Genomic DNA, 11,680 nt, shown 5'->3' on the forward strand with positions numbered 1-11,680 from the left:
TTATTGATGCCATGAAAAAACCTCTGCGGCTGATCTAAGTCAGGGCATGGCTAACTCACAGATGGAACCCTGAAACAACCTCTGGGCTGATCTAAGTCAGGACATGGCTAACTCACAGATCAAATCCTGAAACAACCTCTGGGCTGATCTAAGTCAGGACATGGCTAACTCACAGATGGAACCCTGAAACAACCTCTGGGCCGATCTAAGTCAGGGCACGGCTAACTCACAGATCAAATCCTGAAACAACCTCTGGGCTGATCTAAGTCAGGGCATGGCTAACTCACAGATCGAACCCTGAAACAACCTCTGGGCTGATCTAAGTCAGGGCATGGCTAACTCACAGATGGTACCCTGAAACAACCTCTGGGCTGATCTAAGTCAGGACATGGCTAACTCACAGATGGAACCCTGAAACAACCTCTGGGCTGATCTAAGTCAGGGCATGGCTAACTCACAGATGGAACCCTGAAACAACCTCTGGGCTGATCAAATTAACAGTACGGCTAACTCACAGATGGAACCCTGAAACAACCACTGGGCTGATCAAATTAACAGTACGGCTAACTCACAGATGGAACCCTGAAACAACCTCTGGGCCGATCTAAGTCAGGGCATGGCTAACTCACAGATGGAACCCTGAAACAACCTCTGGGCTGATCAAATTAACAGTACGGCTAACTCACAGATGGAACCCTGAAACAACCTCTGGGCTGATCTAAGTCAGGACATGGCTAACTCACAGATGGAACCCTGAAACAACCTCTGGGCTGATCAAAGTCTCAGTACGGCTAACTCACAGATTGAACCCTGAAACAACCTCTGGGCCGATCTAAGTCAGGGCATGGCTAACTCACAGATGGAACCCTGAAACAACCTCTGGGCTGATCAAATTCACAGTACGGCTAACTCACAGATGGAACCCTGAAACAACCTCTGGGCTGATCTAAGTCAGGACATGGCTAACTCACAGATGGAACCCTGAAACAACCTCTGGGCCGATCTAAGTCAGGGCACAGAGAACTCTGTTCGAAATAGAATATAGGGTGTTGGGTTTTGTTGACGGATAAAAACCGGATAGCCGAAAGAAAAAGCCTTCATTCAAGGGTTTGCAATTTTATGTCTATTTTTCGTTACCATCCTTCTCTTTCTTGCCCATCTCCCCCTAGTCTAGCTTGTTAGTAGATATAGTTTTAAATAGTATAGCTAGGCCAATGTTTTATAGCCTAAGAGAAAGGAGGGGGATCGAAGGGGGTGGAGACAGATGGTATTATTTCTTAACCCTAACCCTAACCCTAACCCGCCCGCCCCCAACCCGGCGACAAGTCGATGAATGAAAATGTGGTTTTACGTCTTCAGTAAGTATCAATTCTTTACTAGATATTTCTTGGCTGAAAAACCTTGATCGACAAATATAACAAAAATGACGTGACGAAAAGTCGTGACGAATTACATTTTGCTTAAACAATTCATGTTTGGCGGAATGAATAAATGAATGGATAAATGAATGAATGAATGAATGAATGAATGAATGAATGAATGAATGAATGGATGGATGGATGAATGAATGAATGAATGAATGGGTGGGTGGGTGGGTGGGTGGGTGGGTGGATGGATGGATGGATGGATGGATGGATGGATAAATGGATGAATGAATGAATGAATGAACGAACAAAAAATTGAATGAATGGATGGACCCACATAACAATCTGGGGACCTCAATGTGTATGCACACCAACAATCTGGGGATGGTTCACAAAGTGGGGACTTGAATCAGGTCCCCACTTTGAAAAAGTCAGGAAACGGATTATCTTAGCTAGAAAACACTTTTCCAAAGAAATTTAAGCAAGTCCTCAGATTGCAATTTTTGGTGTGCAAACTAGTAGGTCCCCACTTTTCATGTTAATAAGTGCAAAAACAAAAATCAGTTTTTTAACTTTACAGTACACAATATGACTTTTATCAATGTAAACATCTTCAATCAAGCAATGCAAATTATTGACTCTATTTTTAACTGGAAAAGCACACTTTCTAAAGTTCAGGTCCCCAAATTGTCGAGTGAATAAGTGTGAAAAAATTGTTTTCAAAGAAAATGTCGTTTTGATTCCAAAAAGCTCTTAAAACATCTATTCAAAAGGTGCAGTGACCGGAAAACATTTTTTTGAGCTTTTTTTAAAAATTTGGGTCTCCATTTTGCCCCACACTGCCAATAGTCCCCAGTTTGTAGTGTGCAAACCAGATTTTCTTTTAACTGTTTGATGACTTGCAAATAGAGTCCCAATATTGACAAACGGACGCAGTGTGATATTTTTGGACGATTACAAAGCAGTGAGTTGAGACTGAACTCTAATATTTATTTATTAACAAGAAATAACAGTGTAATACTCAAAAAATGATCATGGAGTACTATTTTTATAAGTTAGTGATCCTGCTCTAATAGAATGAGAGAAACTGCTTAAGGCCCCGTTACACATTGAAACTTTTAGCTGAAACTTGTGAGCAACAGCGTTGCAAGACAAGTTTCAGAAGCAATTGTACCGTGCAACACCCAAGCTGTGTGAAACTTTTGTTGGGAGAAAGTTTTTGCAACCGAAACTTATGTCGCAAACAAGTTTCAGGATGGAATTACCCCTGAGAAACTTGTCTCGCAATTCCGTCGCATACAAGTTGCAGCTCAAAGTTTCAACGTGTAACAGGGCCTTTAAACTCAGAGTCCCAGGTGGTGGCTCTTTCACATACATATATTTCAAAAATCGTGGTCACAGCCGAAGCACAGTCCACACTCCTAAGACTGCAAAATATATTGGGAATTTTTCGCATAGTAAATTTATTCACAGCATATTTTTGTTGCGTATTGTGGACTAGTAGCATGTATACCAGTAATATACCAGTAGGTGTATATAGGATTTGGATACTCATAGCAAATTACCCCTAAAAGGTACCAGAGCCTCATCCAAATGGGCACAACATCTTATAATTTTACCCCCAAAACCAGGTTTTAAACTAGCATAAGGGATGACAATAAGATGATGATATCAATCTTTTGATATATAAAGCGGAATATGTTCAAAGTGGAATGTGTTCAAATTTTAGATTGTGTTGTTAAGTTCTTTCGAATGACACTGTCATTTTGGTCATAGGATAAACTTGGGTTTGGTGCCAAACTTGTGACATCATTTTCCTGAAAAAGATATAAAAATCAGAACAAGGGCACTAGGTCAAACATTGTTTTTTTTTAGCCATTAAACTTCGTCATATAGGTGGTTTTAGCTGTTAGAAACTGTTTAAACTGTTGCTTATCTGTTCTGTTCTGTGCTGCGTGATTTGCTCAGTTTCCTTGTCTATATACACTAAAAATACTCAAAATACTGCTGTGACCAACGGTTCAATCGTACGTAAGGAACCACTGCATCCTCACACAAGCGTCCGTTAATAAGTTAATCCAAATCCTCTAAATAACCAAGAATGAACCTGTTCACTCTTGGTTATTTAGGGGATTTGGATTAACTTATTAACCGACACTTGTGTAAGCGGTCACGAGGCAGATATAGGATGCGGTAGTGTGTATAGATGAGGAAACTTAGCGAATCAAGCCAGCCGATAACAGAACAGATACGCAACAGTTTAAACAATTTCTAACAGCTAAAAAACACCAATATAACGAAGTTTAATGGCTTAAAGAACACCAATATTTGCCCTAGTGCGCTTGATGAGAAATAATAAAAAGAACAAGTTAGTAAGAACAAGGACCTCTATATCATGGCTAAGTTTCGAGAACCTAGGGATAGAAATGGAAAAGTAACCCAAATGTGTCGATTTCAGGTGTCGTTTTGAGCAGCGTGTTGCCAATCAAAACAGCACATTACTTCATGTCACACAACACTTGCCAAGAGGTCATTTATTTCTATATGTATGTTATTGTATTTTTATATTTTATAACTCCATAGTTGTAGATGTCACTGTCAGAAGTATAAAATTTAAAAATAGTCTAATAATAAATTATGTACTTCTAATGCGCTTTTTAATATGTAATGATTCAAGTCACAGTACAATATAAATAATATCCTATTTACTATTGAATCATTAGAATGAAGGTGGGTATTGAAATGAAGAAATGAAAAATGAAAATGGGATGGAAACCTTTATTTGGTGATCACCAAACGAGAAGACGGTGCAAGCACCCTTGTCACCAGCCTTAATTCCTCAACATTCTCTTGACAACTTCTCTCCAATCCAAGAACGTGTACATGTAGTTCTTAGTGATCTGGATCTGGAAAAGCTACTGGTCCGACACAAAGGCTGTGCCCCTTGTAGCATTGAAACCATGTAATATGGAATCGACTATTCTAGGCAACCTAAAGTTGATACTCATCCCCCACATCTAGGGAGGATTTGATCATACCTTGGATGGTGTTTGTTGGTTCCTGCTGCCAATACTTTAACGAACTCACTGATCCAGATGATCTGGGCTTCTGTTTTTGGCGGCTTCTCGTCTTTAGGTGCATCTGTGTCATCTTCCTCTTCTTCAAATGAATCATCCTTAGATGAACACTTCTTTTTTTCGTCAGGAGATTTCCTGGACAAAGAACAAAAGACACCAATGAAGACACTCAAGGCTCATGAAACAACATAACAGGACCAATCAGCACGAATGGAACTGTTAATTCGGCCACCGAAGGGACATTCAAAAGTGGCAGTATTTAGTGGGCTGTCAAAAACGTGTTTTATTGATTAGTACGAAACTAAACAAATTAAGTGAAATATTGCATATTGAACTTTTAAATAATGTTTCTAAAACTTCTGATGCTATTGGAGCTCAGTTACTGTATAACCCACATTCAACTTCTAAGAAGAACTGAGTCAACAAAACAAGAAAGCTGTAAACCTAAAAAGCCAAGAAAGTCAAAACAAAAAAGCGATGAGCATTTGAACATCTAATCCAGTTTATGTAAAATGACAAAACAAGTTTGCTTGTTATATACAATGGCAATGAGACAATAATATGACAGATGATAATGCATTTGTACTAACAAGCATGAAGACTCTACATGTTCAAAAATGTTTTTTATATTGTAACGCTATAAAACAAATGCGAACATACTTAAATAGCGCATCGCGCTGTACGTGTTTCTCTGTTAGAAGTTGTTGTGTTGATTCTACAAAAAGTATTATTGTACTGTCGGAATGTAAAACGAATGAATAAAAGAATCACATATTTTGCAGTAATAACTTTATAGTATTTACTTAAGATCTAAACTAACCGATTTGTCCTGGCCGTAATACGGGGTTAAAAAGTATGGTAGCCTGCGTGGCGGCTCTGGGGGAGGGGGATTGGGGACAAGGGCGGAGGGGGGAGGGGAAGAAGGAGAGCCTGCCGGCCTGTGGTCTGTTGGATCAAGGGGAACACCTAACAAACTGAGGTCAGGAACAGGAATCCTATTCACATGTGCCGAACCTAAGAATCAAACCTGAGACACCAGTAAAATAAACTGTGGTCAACTCACAGTATCTATACTGTATAATGAGGATACGTACCTGGTTGGATTCTTGAGATGCATCGGACAGATATTGTTTTCCATCCATGAAGAGACTATTGGTTCAAAACCAGGTAAATCATGGTTCCATGTTAATCATGCCTCATCTGAGGAAACAAGGAAAAGTATGTCAATGATGGCAGAATAGTAAAAGTACTGAAGTAGGGTAATCCATGCATAAAATAAGTATAATATAGAACCTGGAAGGGAGTCTGATGTGAATTTTGAAGGAAGATGAAGATCAAAAAAGGAATGAAAAGGAGGACAAAAAGAGCTAGGGTAAAGGACCAAGAAGGGACAAGGATGCTGGCGGGGGGGACGGGGGACTCCCTTATAAAAGGGGGTGGGGGGGTCCTCGTCCCTTTTAGGGTGATAACGACAGGAATGTGCACCAACTGAAATTTGTGGTCCCTTTTAGGATATGAGATCACTATAAATTACAAAAAGGCAAGCGATTTGTTATGACGACGTCTACATAAACTCGTCAGAGCAAACGGCGTTTAATGCAAATAAAATCGAGAAACCAAACAAAAATGCGTTATGCGTTTGACAAAAAGACAAGGACCTGACAAAGTGAAAAGGTGAGAAGTCGGTAGGAAGAATTGAGGAGGAATAGAGGGAGAATAAAAGGGACAGTAACCTTTTTATGGTCATGGGCAGTAATCACATTTTCTAATAATAAAGCATCGACGGGGACATTGAATGCAATTCATTTACAATCCACTGTCGTAGTAGACGTGCTTTCTGAATGTATTGGCAAGAACATTTTATAATGAATAAAAAACCCAAGAATTAATGAATGATTATATTAACCTGTCGCAGAATAAAGTGTAACCTACCATCTGACCATTATTTTGTGAGACACTGGGTCAAATCTTGGTGATAATGCGTTAAACAAACTGGGGACAATGAGTAGAAAGCATGGATTGTAGTGTGCTACAGGCATCCCAGCCACTTTTTAGACAAATGTGATTGGAAATATAGACTGTGCAAGTTTTAAATATAGGAAAATATAGAATATATGCACTTTATAGGAGCTAAAATAGCTTTTCAGTACTATCTACAGTATAAAAGCCATAAAAAAACTGAACCGAAAAAAGGCATACCATTTTATTACCCTTCGCCAAATGTGCTAAACAGAGTAAATAGAAATGTATCACTCAGCAGTCGTCCTATTTATAGGAAATATAGGAAGTTTTCTTTAAATATAGGCTCTTTATAGGATCCTATACAAATTATAGGAAATATAGGAGGTCTGGGATGCCTGCCTTTAGGGAAAGGAATGGAATGCATTGGACCTGACGACTGAAATTGACTAGATTTGATTTGATGTCACTGAAAATGATTGGATATGTTGGTGTAGCTGGAAGTGTTTGGATATAATTAAGATGGACTGGATGGCAATGAGATGGATTGGATTGGACTGGAAGGGGTGAAATGTGACTGGATTTGGAATCAAGGTTCGCTTACTTACCGGTACTTTGTCTGAGAACTCATTGCTTCCCAATTCTGGTCAAAGACCTTCCACGCTGAAGTCTTGTCCCCAGGGGATTCCCCATGATCATGAATCCATGTCATTCAAGCATCATCTCGTAGATCTTGTGAAAATGATGGAAGTATTGGTAAGTGTGGGAAAGAGAGTAGAGAGTATAAAGAGCTCCTACATTGCTCAAAAAGGATGTGCAAGAAAATTGGTGTGGATATGTGAGCAACTTTAGTCTGCAACTTGCAACGCAACCATGCACGTTGCACACAAGTTGCATGATTTGTTGCTGTTTACTACCCTGGTTTATATCATAGTCTTTGCAATCCTCACCTGGATAACTTTCAATAAACCACGGCAAAAATTTAATGATCCAAGGGCTACTACAACAGCTTCTTTCAGTATACCACGCTCTGGTTTTGGCAGCGTGACGCCTGGGGGGACAGGTCTGATATGATACCAATCAAACAGAGTGCTAAATGATGCCAAACATTTTACCAAAAATATTTAATAAAAAGTCCAGAGATGGTTCCAGAAACATGTTTCTTAAATGTTTCCAACTGTGGCAAAACTGTCAGGAAACATTGGGGAACTTGTTTAATCAAATCAGTTACATATGCGCATTTTCAACGAGAGAGCTAGAGTTGCTAACTCAGGACAACCGAACAATTTTAACAAATAGAAAACTTTAATTTTCGTGGCCCTCAACCAGAAAACATTGTCTCTCCCTGTGTTGCCCCACAGCACAAACACTTTTGCCCTTTGCGAGCAAAAACCATTGTTAACACAAGCAAGGTTTGCTCATGCTGCGCTAAACTTCCGAAAAACATAACGGGAACATGACACACAGAGAAACTGTGTCTGTTTAGCCAAGACGAGGCAACTGAACTGAGCAGAGCGCCACCGGTAGTAAACAATAAAACATTGGGCGGGAGGTCCACACAACTAAATGTAATAAGGCAGCCAGAATGCTTGTGTGTCGCAAGCCTGTGCTTAGAAAGGTTTTATCATTTGCTTTTAATCCCTCTGTAGAACTAACACTCCAATTTCAATTTTTTTATATTCAAAATATTGGGTGTTTGTATATAAAATTATGTAATTCAAAATAAGAACAAACTTGGGTAGGTTGCCTTCCATGATAGATAGCAGCATTAGATTAGTTCTTCATCAGAAAATTTAGCTAAGGTTGGTGTTGGGAGGAGAGCGGTGGCGGCTAAAATATTTCCAAGACATAAGTATTAAGTATTGGATATATGAATTTCAAGTATTTAATTTTTAAACATCATGCAACATGAATGTCATGATCATAACCATACATAATCCATAAATTTTAAAGACACTCAGACTAGAATAGTCTAGGCATATCATGCACATTTCTCCAGCCGTCTTACCATTGTCTGGTATTTATCCCTGGTGTAAAGAGCGGATGTCGGCTTAAGTTTTTAGGCCCACTTGATGGTAGATGCAATGGGCACATATGCAACAGAACTCCAGAGACGCGCACATGGAGGTAAAGAAGTTCTTGGTCATTTTGTAACTTGTACGCATAACTACGGGAAGAGAGAACCTAAATTACAAAAAGTAAATATTGGTGTTCACCGACCATAATTCTTTATAGTAAGCATGACTGACAGTGAATAGTGGTGCAGCAATCCGGCACAGTGAAAAAGGTAGACTAAAGTGTAGGCCAATGGTCTGACCAAGAAAGCTTCTACTAGGCAAATGGCTTAACTAAACAAATTGGGAATAGTTTATATAGCAATGGTAGCTCTTCACAGCTCTATAATCTTTACCATGGACGACTACTTGGAAATCCAATGTGTCATCAAAGGAGGAAAGATTGGAGGGATGATTGATAGACTCACATTAATCTACAGGTAACACATCACAGGCAGACCCTCCAGAGCACTACAGACCGAGTCCCTGTGGAGTGATGAGAAAAATTGAGTTTCAATCACTGCTGCCCCCTAATATAGATTTTTTCAAATTTCAGATTGGGACTATTATAAATTACCTCTGTTCTAATTTCTACAAAAATTGCCTCACCCCAATAAAGCTTGGAAATCCCAGACAGCAATTAGACGTAGTCATGAGTAAAGAGCAAGGATTTAGAGTATGCTATACTGACTGAAGTAGAATTAAGTAGATATCTTGCATATGGATAACGAGAATCATGTTTATAAGTAACTTATATTTTAATACAGATGTATATATACTATATCATTAGCTAGCTTATATAATAATTATATAGCTTCTATATTTGTACCCCCAAAGTGGCGACAATAGTTTTGCCCAAAGGAGCTAGCTGCGTTGTTTATCAGATAGTTCGCTTGAGCAGCCCCACAAACGCCAGTCAGTCTGCGAGTTCAGCATAAATAAATAATCACATTGGATAGAGCGCTCGTGGCTCACATTTCATCACGTTGAGAGGCAAACGTATTCTGTTTTTCGATCATATGTTAAAGGCAATGCAGGCTTCTCAGATTCCTTCAAGTTAAGCTATATAGTTAGGTGATATCCATAGTGATATTCATATCAAAAAATTCTTTAACAAGCATGATGAAGGGACAGGATATCATTAGAGGAGACTGACATCCAGATTGCACTGAGGGAATACTCGGATGAATCATATATTCCTATCCCAAACAGAGTGCATCTATAATAGTATTTATCAATAATCCTTAAATAAGCATGAATGAAACGGGAGCGAAAGGATACATGACCCCAAACATATTTGTCCCCATTGCACTGTGAATACTTATTGCACTCTTGGCAATGAATGGAGATGGTGATATTTGGGAGATCTTAGAACACAGCATCAGCAAATACACTGACAACAGAGACCTGCAATTGCTATGTAGTAACAAGCGTTAGTTACCAGTCACAGGACAACCACCTGGCACAGTGAATCAGTGGGAAAAGAGAAGAGGAATTAGATAAATAAATTTTAATGCTTGATGCCGGCCGCCGAGCGAAAGTGCTAGTTAGGGAAAAAAATATTTATATACGTTGTTAAGTGACTTTTTTTATTTAGGTTGAGGTGTAACACTATTGGGGACACCAAAATAAAATAAATAGGATTGCAAACTCTACTGAAAAGAACCAGCCAATAAGTCAGGATAAAATTTCAAACAAGGAAGACAACAATAGAAGGATAAAAGATTAATTGTATGAAAATTAAAGGAAAAATGAGAAAAGTAAGTAAGAAAGGTAAAATGAAATATTATGGCAAATACTTACACTTTTAAAAAAGTTCTTCTAAAAGTCACCGATGTAAGTTCAAGTCATTTGGGAGTCAGCTTTTAGTTTTACACTGGCGACTTTTTGATCTTTGGAATTGCACGATGTATTTTTCTTCTGCTGTATTGTGTATTATCCTGACCTGTATTTTTCCTTGCTGCTGTATTTTCCAGCATCAAAGAGGTGTTCCTAAAAAGACAACAAACAGAGGGACCCCACATTACGATGAGGTGTAGCATCTGCGTCGTACTTGCAAGACATTAGCGAATATTTCATATATTTTGAAGACACTGACATAAATAATTATAATTTAAGTAAGAGAAGGAAAGAAATAAGAAATCACCAACGGAATTATTGAATGTATTCGTGGATTTTTACACGCAGGAGAGACTGGCCGAAGCGTACTCTTGTCTACGCAAAAGGAAATCGGATTCTACATATTTGCTGAATCGCTCAATTCATATGAATGAATATCTAAGCAATAGAAGAGGTATTGTGCTTGTATGACTCTACTGGGTACACAGAAAGAGGAAATAAAATCAAGAGCAGGTAGGTGAGTGATTTAAAAAACTTTTTCGAGTGAGTGATTCTCCAACAGGGTAGCAAGCGCCTCCTATTTGCGGTTATGCCGCGTAAAATAGCGTCAGAAGCATACTTACTATGCTTTATGATATAGCTAAAGATATTCAATGCTGGAAGAAAGGCATCTTATTTGCATGATCAAAACTTGCAATTCTCCAAAAACTATGGCAATTTAAAAATCACATTCCGTAATAGTATTACCCTTCACGGCAAAGACGGTGTCACCAGCAAGATCTTTTCACACATATATTTCGATAGGATGTCATAGGAAATACATGAATATTACATCAAAAGCTTACAATTTTCTTTTAAGAAATAAGACTCAAATGCTCTAAAGGAGTCAAGCTGATGATTCAGTCACAGTTAGTGCTCAAGATCTGAATGTTATGTGCACATTTTCATTCGCTGAAAGCTGCTGATGACGAACAGGTTAGAGACTTGATATTTTATGTTGAGCCAAAGCTGGATATTTAAGTCTCAAAGAATTTGTTTTACAATAATGGACAATTCTCGCGCCTTATTGTTAGTTACTTTTATCATCAATAAGAGGACCCAGACAGAGATAAAGCTGCACCGTCAACGAGCGCGCGCGCTCTTTCCATTAGTGTGTTATTGATCAGTAAAAATGAGAAGTTTTTATGGTTTCGTTATGGTAAAAACAAATTGAAAGCAGATTTTTATGTGTCTGATCCGGTCTTATTGACAATAAATTTCGCCATAACATTGGCAAAGTAGTATGCGGATCCACTCGGCTACGCCTTGTGGATCCACACTACTTTGCGCCATGTGATTGCCGCAATTTTTGTCCTCACACCGAGAACGGAGGCCGGCCCCTCCCATT

At 38.8% G+C, this 11,680-nt stretch overlaps 1 protein-coding gene and 1 long non-coding RNA gene across 4 annotated transcripts; one reads left to right on the plus strand and one right to left on the minus strand.

Annotated features, from left to right (window-relative positions):
• Positions 1–2,333: 2,333 nt before the first annotated feature.
• On the minus strand, positions 2,334–7,153 carry LOC148908346 (uncharacterized). 3 transcript variants are annotated; one of them, XR_016120726.1, is made up of 6 exons: positions 7,009–7,150; positions 6,374–6,433; positions 5,536–5,641; positions 4,403–4,576; positions 4,141–4,341; positions 2,334–3,181 (listed from the first exon to the last, which is right to left on the minus strand). XR_016120726.1 is itself a non-coding variant. In XM_089035353.1 (4 exons), exons 2-4 carry the CDS (start codon positions 5,577–5,579, stop codon positions 3,103–3,105), a joined length of 297 nt encoding a protein of 98 aa, XP_088891479.1. In that variant the 5' UTR covers positions 5,580–5,641; positions 7,009–7,151; the 3' UTR covers positions 2,334–3,102. The 3 variants fall into 3 exon arrangements, 1 of the variants encoding a protein (XP_088891479.1); XR_016120725.1 differs by lacking the exon at positions 6,374–6,433 and having other exon boundaries at positions 7,009–7,153; XM_089035353.1 differs by lacking the exons at positions 4,141–4,341; positions 6,374–6,433 and having other exon boundaries at positions 7,009–7,151.
• On the plus strand, positions 3,180–5,229 carry LOC148908347 (uncharacterized). The gene is made up of 2 exons (XR_016120727.1): positions 3,180–3,910; positions 4,088–5,229. It is a non-coding gene; the product is annotated as an uncharacterized LOC148908347 (long non-coding RNA).
• Positions 7,154–11,680: the final 4,527 nt, after the last annotated feature.

The sequence above is a fragment of the Actinia tenebrosa genome, unplaced genomic scaffold, assembly GCF_029948245.1.
Source record: "Actinia tenebrosa isolate PJP-AT-01 unplaced genomic scaffold, QUT_ActTen_1.0 PGA_scaffold3__52_contigs__length_22856419, whole genome shotgun sequence".
Classification (NCBI taxonomy): domain Eukaryota; kingdom Metazoa; phylum Cnidaria; class Anthozoa; order Actiniaria; family Actiniidae; genus Actinia; species Actinia tenebrosa.

What these genes read in the sequence shown, in the direction of transcription:
- LOC148908346 (XM_089035353.1), bottom strand. Translation starts at nt 5,579, where the DNA reads ATGGAAAACAATATCTGTCCGATGCATCTCAAGAATCCAACCAG. An exon ending in CATCTCAAGAATCCAACCAG is followed by an intron (nt 4,577 to 5,535) that starts GTACGTATCCTC and finishes TTCTTTGTCCAG; the next exon opens with GAAATCTCCTGACGAAAAAA. An exon ending in ACCAACAAACACCATCCAAG is followed by an intron (nt 3,182 to 4,402) that starts GTATGATCAAAT and finishes TATCTTTTTCAG; the next exon opens with GAAAATGATGTCACAAGTTT.